This window comes from Chanos chanos, chromosome 6 (assembly GCF_902362185.1).
Source record: "Chanos chanos chromosome 6, fChaCha1.1, whole genome shotgun sequence".
Taxonomy (NCBI): Eukaryota; Metazoa; Chordata; class Actinopteri; order Gonorynchiformes; family Chanidae; genus Chanos; species Chanos chanos.
In genome coordinates, this window is record NC_044500.1 from 7,058,734 (window position 1) to 7,074,575 (window position 15,842).

The following is a 15,842-nucleotide window of genomic DNA, read 5'->3' on the forward strand; positions in this document are numbered from 1 at the left end:
TAGCATATATAAAGAAAAAAGCTGTTGGCCTAAAACAGAACCTTGTGGAACTCCAAACATTACCTTAGTATGTGTGGAGAAGTTACCATTCACGTCAACAAACTGATAATGATCAGTCAAATAAGACCTGAACCAGTAAAGGGCCATTCCCTTAACCCCAACAAGATTTTCTTGTCTGTCGAGGAGAATAGTGTGATCAGTGGTGTCAAAGGCTCCACTAAGGTCAAGTAACACAAGCAAAGAGACACAACCCTGATCAGAGGCCAGTACTACTATTTACTACTATAACCAGCGCTGTCTCTGTGCTATGATGAGGCCTAAATCCTGACTGATACATTCCATGAATGTTATTCCTATGTAGATATAAGCATAACTTCTGTGGTACAGCCTTTTCTAGGATTTTGGAGATAAAGGGGAGGTTTGATATAGACAGTGAACAGGGGTCGAGGTCAGGTTGTTTAATCAGGGGTTTAATAATGGCTAGTTTAAAAGATTTAGGTACATAGCCAGTGCGAAGAGAAGAGTTGATTATTTTTAGAAGAGGCTTGATTGCTTCTGGTAAAGTCTGTTTGAAGAAGTGTGTTGGTAAGGGATCTAATACACAAGCGCTTGATTTTGATGAGGAAATCAATGGCATTAGTTTGGTTGCTTGAAGGGGGGGTAAAACATTCTAATCAATGTTCTGATATAGCTATATTGTTACCTTCAGTATTGGTTATCAGATTGTCTGGCTTTAAATTTATGATCTGAATTTTTTGTCTGATGCTTTCAATTTTCACATTGAAATAGTTCATGTAGTCGTTGCTAAATATTGTAGTCGTTACTAAATATTGTTGCTGTGCGTATTTCTGTGGTGGTCTGTTTTAAGGTGCATGTGTGATCATTGTACCAGGGTGCTAGTTTTTTCTCTCTAGTTATTTTTCTTTAAAGTGGACCTACATCATCTAAAGTATGGCAAAACACTGACTCTAAGCATTTGGTTGCCTGATCAAGTTCAGTGGGGTCTTACGGTGATCCAATTAAAGTTGATAACTCTGGGAGATTATTGATAAAACTCTGTGCATAAGCTAACGAGAATGTACATTTGACATGATAGCATGGCAAGGTGCATGTATTATTGTTACTAAGACCCATTAAAGGAAATTAAGATTTCAAGACAGGTGAAAAATTCTGAGATGTACATATATGTACAAATGGATGATTACTCTTTGGGAAATGTAGATATACATACGTAAAAACACTGAAGTCAAATTATTTGTGGTAACCCATATTCAATATGTGCGGTCCTTGTTTTATATTATATATATATAAGCATTTAAACTTATAAAATTTAAATAGGAAACATGCACTGAATTTATGCGACTTCATACATTTAATGTTCATACACATATACAGGTCTTAAAATCTTAAAACTTGTTTGCGTATTTTGGTAAGTTTTAGCCCATAAATGACAGGATTTATGATTGGAGGTATGATAAGGAATTCCAAAGCCAGAAAATTACGCAAACCTTGAGGGAAATTTGTTGATCCATACCTGCTGTACATCACATCAAACAGCAAAGCAACAGTAAAATTGAGCAAGACAAGCATATGTGGAATACATGTCTGCATGAATCTTTTCCTGCTTTCAGCTGACTTCTGACAAGCACCGACTAGTCTGATATATGAACAAAAAATAAATATTGCATGACAGAAATAAATGATTATTACCAAATATCCAGTTACATTTTCTACTGTTGTAGAAGAACATGACAGCTTCACAACTGCCCAGTTTTCACAATAAAGTTTTTCAATAATGGATCCACACAAAGTAAGTCTGGTTGTTAAACCTATGCCAGTGGACAGGCAAAAGAATGGGGCAAGCCATGAAAAAAGAATACATTTCATAACTGTGTAGTTTGTCACTTTTGAGTGATATTCTAATGGCCTACATATTGCCACATACCTGTCATATGCCATTATTGTTAAAGTTGAAAAGTCACATAAAACTGACGAATAAATGACAAAAGCTTGTGTGAGACATCCTGCATATGAAATCACCTGGAACTCAGACAGTAGATCATACATGAATTTGGGATAGAAGCCAGTAGTTCCATAAAGGGCATTAATACACAGATTACACAGGAAAATGTACATTGGTTCATGTAGCCTTCTATTTAAGATGATAGTGACAATAATAGTCATATTGAACCACAAAATTACAATGTAACATAACAGGGTAATGCTGAAGAGCATGTATTGAGTTTCTGTTATTTCACTAAACCCAGAGAGAGTGAACGCTAAAACACTGCTTAAATTCTTCATTGTGGCTTGACTTTGCAGGAGTAACCATTTCCATGATTCTCCTCTTATTTTCCAAGCGGAATTAAAATTTCAAACTCCCTAGCACTTTTATGTTTTAAAACAATATTATATCAATTTTGCAAAGATATTCCAGTTTTATTTCCATTCATGAAACCTCTCCTGTTCTGGTTTCATCTAAATATTAATACGTACCAAGCATATAATGCATCAGTAAAATACATACATTGAATGTAGAAGATGAAAATACGTACTTATGTTTACTTATCTCCTTATGGGGAAAAAGCTTCATAATAGATCTGATGTACAATGAAACACAAGTGTGTCTAAAAAAAGATTTTTTTTTTTTTTTTTTAATTGCAGTTCTCTCTCTACCTTATGAAAATCATATCTTCATGAAACAATGCATTCTGTGTTTAGTTCTTCCCTGAAGTCAGTAAGAGTAAATCATATTGGAGAATAAATATAAAGAGGCTGTGTAGCACAGCCTCTTTTAACATACAGATCTTAACATTAGCTCTGTGTGTGAGAGGGCTTTTTATATAGTGTGCTGTCATGATTAGTGGTTTGAGGCCCAGTGGCACTGAAGGGACAAATACTGCTATTTCCAACATTAAATGAACAATAATAAGATAATGTTATAATGAGTGACAGGCATACTGGATTTTTCCCCAAAACAAGAAATGAGAAACCTTTCCACAACCCCGGCTCAGCTTTTAGTACGTACTCAAAGCCATTTTAACTTTATGTTGTATGTATATAGGTGGACCTTGGGCCACCATGTGGTCAAGTCGGTAAGTCAGTAAATACCGAGTTAAAATGATCATATGAATAGGAGAATCTTTCTAAAGTTTTGCAAAAATGGTATCTGAAGTTTGATGAAACTGATTGAATTTATAATTGTGTCCACATTTCACAGTGCTTATTGGAAATGGATAGACACATGTTCTTAAGTGGTTTGTTGCTTAGAGCAAGGCTGATGAGCATATGGCCTGTAAGTTTTATGAACAATTTAATTTTTTCCCACATCAATATTTTTTCACCTGAACATTAGTAAAAACATTACATTGTTCCTATAATGCTAAGTTTTGAAAACATTTTTACAAAGTTAAAGGTCAGTTCAAGTGAGAAATTATGATCAAATATACTTCAGTCAAGTTAGATATATGCTACTTCAAAAGAATACTTCAAATATGCTACAAAAAATAGTCTCCAGTTCCCTCTCTTCTAGCCAGCCAGACCCCATTTCACCAGCTCAACAAGCTCATTATCTATTCAACATGTTCACGTCTTTCCGGTTTGTTTACACAAGTCACTCGTATAATTACACTTTGGTTTCAGTCAGTTCCCTGTGAATGCCTATTAGCATTCCCACTCTGATCAGCTTCTTTCTACATATTTATTCACCTGATCTTACTTCACCGGCAATATCTGGATGTCGAAGGCAATGTAGGAGGTAATGAGTAAATGGCAACAGCTTATCTCATCCAAAAAATGTGTTGAATTTCATGGGACACCTTCTAAGCACGGGTACTTTCTTCTCCGCTCTTTATGATGCACTTCTCCACAGTTATGCACCTCCATTACACATCACTAAAACAGTGTTTGTTGTTAAGTAGCTTATTGGAGATGCATTGGATTGAGCTGTTAAACATTCGGAGAGAGGAAAAGAGGCGATAAAATCACTTTTCTTATGTATCTTTGACCCAAATATGAATGAAATGTGCTTGTTCAGTGAGGCTGAAATAATGCTTCAGATATCCATGGTATAGGATCAATGTGCCCGTTCACAGAGGTATAAGTAGAATAAAGGCAAGTGCACTGAAGTCACCCATTTGGCCCAAGGATATTGCGATCTCCAGGAAGAAATTGTAACAAACCACAAAATGCATTAAAAAAATCCAAACAGAAGTAGCAACAAAGCACCAACAAAAGTAACAAAACACCACACACAGCAAAGAGATATAAGATGAAGGTTAATTAAATCAAGGCAATGGTAATATAAACCACCCCATCAACACAATGAGTTTTTTTTTTTATGATGGTAATGGGATAACTGGTGTGACAACGTCTGTGTGATGTGGGTCAAACAACGTAAAAATGACGGAGATACAAGGAAAACAAAACAAATGACCTAAAGCAATACTCTCAGAGCAGAAGCCATGGGCACAAGCTCAGGTGAACAACAAACAGACTGTGGCAAACTGACAGCCAGAAAACTATTAAAATTCAAACTTATTTATACATGGGACAAGGCAACAGCGTCCAAAGCATTAAAATACTGCAGTTAACTCAGCAGTGAATGCATAGCAAAGCATCCGTAAACCAGTAAATCTCAGAAAACAAAGCAAAGAAGCAGCTGACAACCTCTTTACTGTGGGCCAATTTTGGACATCCTCCTTAAGTAACAGCTCCAAACATGTGCCGGCCAGAGCTGTCCTCTAAACTGGGGACTGGGATCTTCCCTGAGTTGACCACTAAGGATAAACCTAAAATATACTTTATAACCATGTTGTGTGAGCAGCTAAAAGAACACTGACAGCGAATACAAGGGAGACATACCTACACGGAGAGGCTGATCAGCTACAACAAAGATAATCAGTGCACCAGTCCTTACACACAGAATTACCTGAAAAGGGCAGCGTTCCCCTATAGGGACATCCTATCTTTTTTTTTCTTTCTTTCTTTCTTTTTTTTTAATACAAATGTGATTGATTAACACTGACATAATCCTTGTATACTCATTAGCTTGATGTATTCACATTTCACAATAAAGAGAGAAAAGTAGAAAAGTAGAGGTCCTATTCCCTACATTAATCCTGCAGGATTCTTTGTGATCATTTGCTGTTCCTCAGGCTCACAGAATCTGACTTTTCTGAAGGTGCTTTTTTATAGACTGAAAATAGGGGCAAGTAGGCTTTACTGCACATTTCTAAACAGAGTTTAGTGCAAATAACATAGAAAACAGTGTTATGTAATTAATACACTTGAAAGAATTTCAGTAGTTGCTATAGCACAAAAGCAATAATAATAATTATAATAGTTATATACACTAATCATGAAACAGTCATATATGGAAACATTTGAATGTTGAAGACAAATTATTTATTTGGTAATCTATATTCACAATGTACAATCCTCTTCTTAAATTAAACATTTAAAATGAAACACAAAGTAGATTCCTACAGTAAGGAATTTATACCTGCTAACATGTGTGTAGTAGTGTTTGAACTACTTCTGTTCTCCTGTTTACTTTTTATTGTAAACAAGCTCTGAAAACTGTCTAATGAAATCTTAGAACTTGTTCACGAATTTTGGTAAGTTTTAGTCCGTAAATGATGGGGTTTACAATCGGAGGTATAATAAGGAACTCCAAGGCCAAAAAATTACGCAGACTTTGGGGGAAATTTGTTGATCCATACCTGCTGTACAGCACATCAAATAATGTAGCAACAGTAAAATTGAGCAAGACAAGCATATGTGGAATACATGTCTGCATGAATCTTTTCCTGCTTTCAGCTGACTTCTGACAAGCACCGACTAGTCTGATATATGAACAAAAAATAAATATTGCATGACAGAAATATACAAGAATTAATATATGTCCATATACATTATTTACTGTTGTAGAAGAACATGACAGCTTCACAACTGCCCAGATTTCACAATAAAGTTTTTCAATAATGGACCCACACAAAGTAAGTCTGGTTGTTAAAACTATGGCAGTAGATATGCAAAAGAATGGGGCAAGCCATGAAAAAAGAATACATTTCATAACTGTGTAGTTTGTCATTTTTGTGTGATATTCTAATGGCCTGCATATTGCCACATACCTGTCATATGCCATTATTGCTAAAGTTGAAAAGTCACATAAAACTGACGAATAAATGACAAAAGCTTGTGTGAGACATCCTGCATATGAAATCACCTGGAACTCAAACAGTAGATCATACATGAATTTGGGATAGAAGCCAGTAGTTCCATAAAGGGCATTAATACACAGATTACACAGGAAAATGTACATTGGTTCATGTAGTCTTCTATTTAATATTATAGTGACAATAATAGTCATATTGAACCACAAAATTACAATGTAACATAACAGGGTTATGCTGAAGAGCATGTATTGAGTTTCTGTTATTTCACTAAACCCAGAGAGAGTGAACACTAAAACACCGCTTAAATTCTTCATTGTGGCTTGACTCTGTAAGAGTAAACATTTTCATGATTTAATCCTTTCAGACTAATGTGTGGAAAGGTAATCTGATTTTATTTTCTTTCATGATATGTCCACTAGTCTGTGTTTATCTAAACACTGAAACTTACGAAGCATAGAAAGCATCAATGAAAAATTATAAATTAAATGCGGAAGATGAACAGATGTTTTAAATCTATATATCAGTATGAACGTGAAAATTAATACAAAATTTAAAATAATGTATCTTCTGAGAAAAATATTCCTTATTTGTATAAAATATTTCATAATAGATTTTAAATATAATGAAGTACTCTGTGACTAAAAAAGAAAAATCGAGAAAAAATCTAATTCTCTCTCTACCTCATGAAAATTATTTCTCCAAGAATTACTTCAGTCTGTGTTTTGTGCTTCTCTGAAGCCAGTTAGAATAATGATTAAAGAAGGGATATAAAGAGGCAGTGTATATGTGCTCAACTACCCTAACATTACCTCTGTGTCTAAGCTGGCTTTTTATATAATGTGCTTCACTGACACTGCAGGGACAAATGCTCCTGCTATTTTACAAAATTAAATAATAAAAAAGGATCATGATGTAATGGATGAAGGGCTTATGGGATTTTCCCCCAAACCTAGAAATAAGAAGCCCTTCCAATACCCCGGTCCAGCTTAAAGTGTGCTCTAAATGCTGTTTCAATGTATATTCTATTTATGTAATTATAGCACCATGTGGCCAAGTTGGTAAGTCTTTAAAAAGAGAGCTATACAGATACATGTGTGTGTGTGTGTGTGTACACACCGTAAATTCCTTTATTTTCCTCAGCTGAAGTTAGAACCAGGCCTTTATTGAGACAGGCTATTATTAGAGACAGGCCATTATTTATTATTTGTCCATTTTTAGTAGTGTATTTTAGTAATGTACCGATACACTTGTTGGTACTCATGTCAGGCCAAGACAGCGTAGTAAACACTCATACGTGATAGCTGCATCATAATTTAATGCTCCCAATGACGAGTGCACTGATGTATAATGGCGTAGCCTGTAAACTAGTGCGAAAGGCCTTGTATTGCAATAAAACTTGGAATCATGTCAGCTATTTGGAATTTCTTTAAAACTGAAAACAAAGAAAGTAAAACTGCTAATTGTAATATCTGTAACTCAACCATTTCAAGGGGAGGCACAAATACAAAGGACTACAACACAAGCAGTTTGCTAAAACATTTAAAGAATCGTCATCCTCGAGTACCGGAGAAGCAACACAGTCCGATTCCCTCCTTCGGCTTCCACAGCTCGGAAATTTCTATCAGCGTCATGCCCTAGTGTTGACAACGAACGACTCCTCAGCACAGCCTCTCAAGTTGTTAATCAGAGAAGAATCCGACTTAAGTGTGAGAGAGCCGAAGTGCTTCTCTTTATTAAGTAAAACCTTCCCCTTGTGTTCACGTATACTCAGCCAAGCTAGATACGGTACGCTGTCATTTAGCCAGACTGTCAGTAGCTGGCTGCTGGTTTTGTGGATAAGGCACTTTTTTTTTTTAAACCCCCAGCCACTATAAGGATTTACGATATACAGCCCCGGAAAAAATTAAGAGGCCACTCCAAATTTTTCTTAAATCACCATCTCTACATGTATGGCAGCCATTCCATTCCAGTGTTTGTTAAATTCCAACACAAGCAAAACTCATCCTACTTTATAAGGTACTGATTAGGTTGTCACCTGAACAAAATCTTATTTAGCAAAGAAAAGTATAAAAAACCCTGCTGTGGTCATCACTATCTTCCTGCAACAGGGCCAGCTGGATGGCAAAAACAGTGATAGTACTACCTCAAAAGCAATTGGAATCAAAAGACAACTATTGACCATACCAAAAGAGTTGAAAAAGAGTGGAGTCGGGTCATCTTCTCTGATGAGTCCAGTTTTCAGCTTTACCTAACACCTGGTCATCTAATGGTTAGACGGGGACCTGGAGAGGCCTACAAGCCACAGTGCATCATACCCACTGTGAAATGTAGTGGACTATTGGTGATGATCTGGGGGTGCTTCAGTAAGGCTAGTAACTGGTAGATTTGTCTTTGTGAAGGACACATGAATCAAGCCACGTTCAAGGTTATCCTGGAAGAAAACTTGCTTCCTTCTGCTCTGACAATGTTCCTCAAGTCTGAGGATTGGTATTTCCAGCAGGACAATGCTCCATGCCACACAGCCAGGTCAATCAAGGTGTGGATGGAGGACCACCAGATCAAGACCTTGTCATGGCAAGCCCAATCTCCAGACCTGAACCCCATTGAAAACCTCTGGAATGTGATCGAGGAAGATGGATGGTCACAAGCAATCAAACAAAGCCAGGCTGCTGGAATTTTTGCGCTAAGAGTGGCACAAAGTCACCCAGCAGCAATATGAAAGACTAGTGGAAAGTATGCCAAGACACATGAAAGCTGTGGTTGAAAATTAGGGTTATTCCACCAAATATAGATTTCTGAACTCTTCCTAAGTTAAAACATTAGTATTGTGCTGTTTAAAAATGTACATGAACTTGTTTTCTTTGCATTATTTGAGGTCTGAAAACACTTCATCTCTTTTGTTGTTTTGACCACTTGTCATTTTCTGCAAATAGATGCTCTGAATGACAATATTTTTATTTGGAATTTGGGAGAAATGTTGTCAGCAGTTTATAAAGTAAACCAGAAATGTTCATTGTACTCAAACACAAACCTATAAATAAATAATTTTGCAGTGGTCTATTTGGTCCTTAACAAATATAACAATATTATGTTGTTGTTATAATGTCATTTGACATTTAAATATTAGAACTTATTCACTAATATATAAAAATGCACAAAGCTCTATTCTGAAACGTAGACCTGTCCATCCAAAAGTGTATGAACTCACCTAGTACAAGCCTGAGTCACCTGGTGCACATGTTTTCCACGCTGGGATAAGAATACCAGTTTGGTAAGTAAACCCCAAGATTCAGCCTTTTGTCTTCAGCCATACACCAGGCATTCATACAACCTATTTTACAGATGTGATATCTAACAAATGGCAAAACTAACAGTCTCAATTAATGTTGTAAGCATGTCAAGGAAGGACCAGTTGTCCACAGATCTGGGATGCATTCTGTGGGGATCAAGGGTCATCATACCACAGAAGTTCAGACAGAGACTATCAGATTTACACGATAGACATTCTGCTATCAGATTTACACGACAGACATTCTGGAATAACGCAGATGAAGGCATGAGCCTGAATTTTCCTGCGGTGGCCTGGACTAGATCAGGAGGTACAGAACTTTGTAGGTCAGTGTGTAGTATGCGAAACCACACTGAACAGGCCTGCAACAGCAGCTCTCCATCCTTGGTCATGGGCTACAGCACCATGGGAAAAAATATTGATTTCACCAAACTAAATAAGCAACACTACCTGCTGGTCGTAGATGGAAGCCCTACCTACCCAGCAGACGATGGCTGAGAAGACTGCACAAGAAACCTCTTTGTATCAGACGGCCTACCAAAGGTGCTGGTGTTAGACAATGGCCCTCCATTTACATCAACAGAGTTTGAGCAGTTTCTCAAGAATGACCGAGACTGCCATGTTCTGTCATGACCTTACCACTCTGTTGGGTTGCTTAGTTGCAGTAAGCATGCGAAGTACGCTGGACGGTGAATGGTTACGAACTTTATTCGCTGGTAGCAGGCAAAGTATCAAGCATACATACAACAGGTCATCTACTCAGTCACACTCTTATTCTACTCACATACTCTAACATACTGCACTTTATGTCCAATACACCATCCAGAGGTGAGGAGGAGAACAGCACCAAATGCAATAGAACACAGCCAATACACAGCACAATGTATTAGGACACAACACACTCTGCATCCAGTGGAGCAGTGGAGCGAGCTGTGCAGTCATTCAAGAAAGCTTGGACTTGACTGGAGGCTCAGTCTGTCACCCCATCAGCAGCTTGCTCAGTTCCTGTTCACATACAGAAACACTCTACATACAGTCACTGAATGCACTCCAGCTGAACTGTTTATAAAGAGACAACCACACACTTGCCTCTCATTATTGAAAGCTGACATGTCTGCAGTGGTGGTCAAGCATCAGCTACAGCAGAAGAAGGTTCATGACAAGTGAGCAAAGCCACTCCGAATGTTCAGTCTGGGAAAGCGAGTGTTAGTTCGAGATTTCAAACATGCCAAGAAACTGTGGATTCCCGGGACAATTCTGCAATGCAGGGGACCATTAACCTATGAGGTACGAGTTGGTCATCGTCAAGTTAAAGCAAATGTAGATCACTTGCTACCATCTAAAGCTTCAGGACAATCAAGCAGAGGGGATGTCAGTGATTTCCTGGACTACTCAACAGGATGTGAAGTACAATCAAGAAGCACGGCCCAAGAGGATGTTCCGGTTGGTGCATCTCAAGGTATTCTAAAAGAACGTCGCTCTCCGGAAGGTAGTGGACAGCACCAAAAAGCTTACTCTCTAAGTGTTCATGTAGAGATAATCAGGAGTGAATCTAGTATTCAAGTTTAATGTGCTTAGTGTTGTGTTAGTGACAAGTTTGTTAGTATAATTCAATCACTGCATGTAGAGTTTAACAAATATGTTTACAACCAGAGGTGTACTGGGACGGAAATTCAGCCCTGGGCTTGCCTGCTGGGACCGACCTGGGTGTGGGGGTTGGGGGAGGTGTGGTTAGTGGTCGTTTTGGTGGGAAAATTTGGTCGGTGAGGGTTGATTACATATGTACAGTATATACGTTAGTCAGTTATGGTGGGGTTTAATGTAATTTCATATGTATTTATTGCAACCCAGCCTACACAAAAAAATATGTAAATGTTTATCACATTTTGTGTTATGTTTTAAGGTGTTTCAAAGTGAGAATTGATTACATATGTACAGTATATACAACATCTTACCGCTTCAGTCTGCTCCTCGAAAATAGCGTTGCCGGTTACGTGAGGATGCTGATGCCCAAACAGTTTTTCAGTTTTTTTTTTTTTTTTTTAATTTGGAAGCCTGTACCTCTAATGCCTGCTTCCTTTTTTCTCTAATTTTTTCTGCCCCTCCTTTACTTTTTGACATTTTTTTTGTCCTTGGCTTTCATTGGCCATCTCACTGCTGTGCGCTTCTTTTGCACTAGTCTAGAATGTTAACGCACATTAACTAACTGGTTGTGATTGGCCAGTGAGCCCAGTCCCAGAACACGCACGCAGCATACTCTCATGGGCACCCGGAATGACAATCACACAGAAAGGGAAGGTAAAGACAGACAGGGCCAGTAAAAACTTTGTGGTGGCCCACCAGGATTTGTCCCAGTATGCCCGACGGCCAGGACACTACTAGCTTTAGGGCAGCCATGGGCTTGTGACTGGAGGGTTGCCGGTTCAATTCCCATGCCCAACATCCACGGCTGTGTGCCCTTGAGCAAGGAACTTAACCCCAATGCTCCCCAAGGAATGCTGCCCGCTGCTTCTGCATCTGGTGTGTGTGTTCACTACTCGTGTGTTGGATGGGTTAAATGCAGAGGACAAATTCACTGTTCACAGTGTGTGTGTGCAATCACAGAAACTTAACTTAATTGTAACAGTACAGTTATTTATTCTTCTTTTCATAGGTCAGTCTTGGGGAGAGGAGCAGAGTAGCCTTATACCAAAACATTAGGTATGGTAATAATGCCAGCAGTAGTAGGGGTAATACAGCAACTGTATAATCACTCATGTTCAGTACCTGTTTGCAGAAGAATCAAAGTGCGACAGTAAACAGCACTTACTTTGGCTCTGTGTCTCTGAGTACAATCATTTCTACAAAAATATTACAACAAGAAAAACAATATGTAGTACATTTGTCACACAGTTGAATTATATTCAGGAACACAAATTTGCGTTTGTTTTGCATTTGCCTGTTTACAGCTCGTGGCTGCCAGTTCAGCATTTGATCAGTCAATGGTGGTGGAGATAGTCAAGCGACATCTTGGGCGGTGATAAAAATGGATTCTTTCTTTGATAGTCCTTGCTGACAATCGGTTCCCATCGTTGTCTTGGGCCAATGAATGAAAATTCCATTGAGTCTGGGTGCTGACCTTTTGTTCACTGGAAAGGTGTCAGGCACTCGCACAACGGCTTTGTATCTTACAGCTTGCACAAACGAACCTCTTGGGTCAGCTGACATTTCAGTATCAAGTTGCACTGCAGTACTAACCATTACAGAAACATGAAATGACCACACTGACTGATAAAAACGATTTTATGGTGTGGCCAGACAGTTAGAATGAGTGATGGACGACATTCACAAAAACATTTTTATTCCCCTTTTTATTTTCATGTCTAGCCCCTTAAGGCTCATTCCCCATGTTCATGCGTGAGCACACGCCGAAGCCTCAGCCAATGATAAGCTTGTGATGGAGAGCACGCAGGATGGAGAGAGAGAGAGTGAAAGAGAAGAGATGGCGGTGTGTCGGTGTGGCTGTGCATGAAGCCTCTGCAGCCTTGCTGTAAGATATCTTCACTCTGCCTGTTGAGCACACAGTCGGTTTTGTTGTTTTCAGCCACAGTAGTTGGGGCCAGATTAGTGCGGTTTATTCTCATCCGTGAGAAGAAGAGGAGGAACCACTTTCCGAAGAGGACCGGGCCAGCTAGTTGCTGTCTGCTGTGGTGAAGCTGCTTTGCTAGCTTGGCTAGTGAAGGAGTGATTTTGTTTGGTTTATACTCGTTTAGACGAGGCAAACGCCTCCTAGACAGAGAGATGCGAGCAGCTTCATTAAGTCAGTTTGTGCTTGCTTTTTCGGTTGCTTGTTTTTTCCTATTTCATTTTATTCAGCAAGTGAATGGCTGGGACTAGAACAGTGACAGTGTGCATGGTGGAGCCTTTGATGTGCCCGATTTCCCGCTCTCCCCCTGCACCCACGCTGACTGCAGATACAGCTCTACCCCACGCACACTGTGAGTAGCACAGTGTCCCGCTTTCTCCCTGCATCCACTTTAACTGAAGCTACAGACATTCTTCAGCGCAGACTGTGAGTAGCCTATTGTTTTCCTGCCACTCGAGACTCTCTATCACAAACACTAGGTTAAGAAAGAAGAGTGCAACAGACAATAATAACATTGCAAACGGTATAGAAATAAAAAAAAAAAAAAAAAATTATCTTGAACCAGAATGACCTTGCTCCACACCAGTAACTGGAGCACAGATTCAAGTCTCAGGTCTGGCACCTATGTGTCCACTTGCTGGAGAACTGGAGACCTGGACTGTTGGAGACCTGGAGTTCTGGAGCTGTGTCCACGCCTGTCTGCACTCATTTGCCATGCTGGATTAAATGAGGGAATAAAGCCGGTGCTAAATTCAGAATCATAGCATTGCCTCCATGAATTTGAACTGTCTTAATGTTACATTATAAATTACAGCATGTCATTGTCACACACTGGGATAAAGCATCCATGCATTTTTATTCTTTTCCTTTCTTTCTTTTTTAATTTTTTTCCTATGCTGTAAATTGAACATAAAACCCTTTAAGAATTTCAGAGAGCCCAGCTAATGAATGATGCATGAGTTGGTTAAGCGAGAGTATTCCACTTTTACGTAAAACCCATAATTCTGAATTTGGTAACTGGAGGCTCATTACTATTTATGAGAGTGATAATTTTTGCTTATCCTCATTTCACACTTCATTACATAAAGTGGTATTTATACAAATTAAGTGATACAGTTTTAAAAGAAAGATCTTTCTATATCAACTCAGTGTTTTATTTTTGAAGTGAATACACATTTAAACAGTGTTGATAAATTCATGGACAACAGAAAAAGTGATGCCTTGCTTTTAACATTGAAAAATATTGAAACTGGCTTGTGATGAATGAATTTTATCACAGCAGATTGATACACAATGACAAAATGAGAATGAAGGGTCAGTGTTAATTCTAAATCACTGTTTTGGAGTGCACTGCCACGCTATGTAACGGTGCCTTTGCTGCATGTTCTCTTTGGAAATGTATGTGCTTTTTGCAATCTGATTAAATTTGAGTTTATTTGTGCAGAATAGTTTGCCATTAAAAGTGAAAAGCCACACTTGTTATTCCTATAAATGATGTATATGCTTTAACGCCACTTTTTGAACAGACAATTTATCTCTCTTCGGATATCAGGACATTTAAATCCATAAATAAGAGGATTTAAAACTGGGGGTATAATGAGAAATTCCAAGGACAAAACGACTGTCACAACCTCAGGGAGTTCACCAGGCTCATATCGACTTGTAACGATCTCACAGAAAACTGTTGTTGAGTAATTAACAAATGTAACTATATGAGGCAGACAAGTATGAAAAGCTTTGGCTTTAAATTCGGACGAACGTCTTTGACAAATAATTAGAATTCTAATATAAGAATACAAAATGAATCCCATAGGCAAGAAAACTGTGATTACTAAAACAAAAAGGCCTATAATGTTGTTAGCTGTTGTGTCCTCACAAGACAGTCTATTTATTGACCAGCCACTGCAATACAGTTTGGTTAATTCATTACCACACAACATATGTCTCGCAGACATAAACACAGCAAAACCAATGGAAAACACTGGAAACAACAATGCAGCAGTTATCAGACTGACAAGAACCTTAGCAGTCATGATGCTGTGATATTGTAAGGGCTTACATATGGCTACATATCTGTCATATGCCATTAAAGTTAGAATAGTAAATTCATATGATGCATAAGTGTGAACAACAAAAGTTTGAATATAGCAGGCCGGTGGAGATATAGTATGCACATCAGAGAGAAAATCAGTTAATAGTCTTGGAAAGAGGCCAGCAGTGCCATACAGAGAGTTGAATGATAAACAAGAAATGAGCAAGTACATGGGCTGATGCAATACTTTTACCCTTAATATTACAAGAGGAATAATCACATTAAAAGATATAATAGCACAATACAAAGTAAGTCCTACTGTGAAAAATATATATCTGTTGTGGCCTTGATTTTGATACATGACGAAGTACAAAGAAGTTGGAAAAGAAGCATTTTCCATTGTTTTTTAATTGTTTCAGAGCAGTGTTGCCCTAAAAGTGAAACAGAACACAATATCTATTTCTTGTTGTATTACTTATAATAACAAGGAGGGATATCCATTCTCTACAATACTATACTACTATAAAAGAACTTAATAAATGTGATCCATCAATTAAAGCAGTAATTACATCCACTAAATACTGCTTTTGCGGCTTTGTCAACTTGTTTTTATCTAACACCTCAGTTGTTGCCAGCAGCAGCAACAACAACAACAACAATATTAATAATAATAATAACGAAAACAATTTAACCTTGAAATGTTCAAAATAATTGAAC

General features: G+C 38.1%; 3 protein-coding genes across 3 annotated transcripts; all 3 read right to left on the reverse strand.

Annotated features, from left to right (window-relative positions):
• Nucleotides 1-1,398: 1,398 nt before the first annotated feature.
• Nucleotides 1,399-2,310, reverse strand: LOC115814693 (olfactory receptor 6N2-like). Its single transcript, XM_030777623.1, has one exon. It carries the CDS (start codon nt 2,302-2,304, stop codon nt 1,399-1,401), a length of 906 nt encoding a protein of 301 aa, XP_030633483.1. The 5' UTR covers nt 2,305-2,310.
• A 3,274-nt stretch (nt 2,311-5,584) lies between these two features.
• LOC115814159 (olfactory receptor 13D1-like) lies at nt 5,585-6,499 on the reverse strand. The gene has a single exon (XM_030776885.1). The coding sequence runs from the start codon at nt 6,491-6,493 to the stop codon at nt 5,585-5,587; it is 909 nt and encodes a 302-aa protein (XP_030632745.1). The 5' UTR covers nt 6,494-6,499.
• Nucleotides 6,500-14,598: 8,099 nt separating this feature from the next.
• LOC115814818 (olfactory receptor 51I2-like) lies at nt 14,599-15,525 on the reverse strand. The gene has a single exon (XM_030777776.1). The coding sequence runs from the start codon at nt 15,523-15,525 to the stop codon at nt 14,599-14,601; it is 927 nt and encodes a 308-aa protein (XP_030633636.1).
• Between the last annotated feature and the right edge of the window lie 317 nt (nt 15,526-15,842).

Excerpts from the sequence above, each read along its gene's own strand:
- LOC115814693 (XM_030777623.1), bottom strand. The coding sequence starts at position 2,304 with ATGAAGAATTTAAGCAGTGTTTTAGCGTTCACTCTCTCTGGGTTTAGT.
- LOC115814159 (XM_030776885.1), bottom strand. The coding sequence starts at position 6,493 with ATGAAGAATTTAAGCGGTGTTTTAGTGTTCACTCTCTCTGGGTTTAGT.
- LOC115814818 (XM_030777776.1), bottom strand. The coding sequence starts at position 15,525 with ATGGAAAATGCTTCTTTTCCAACTTCTTTGTACTTCGTCATGTATCAA.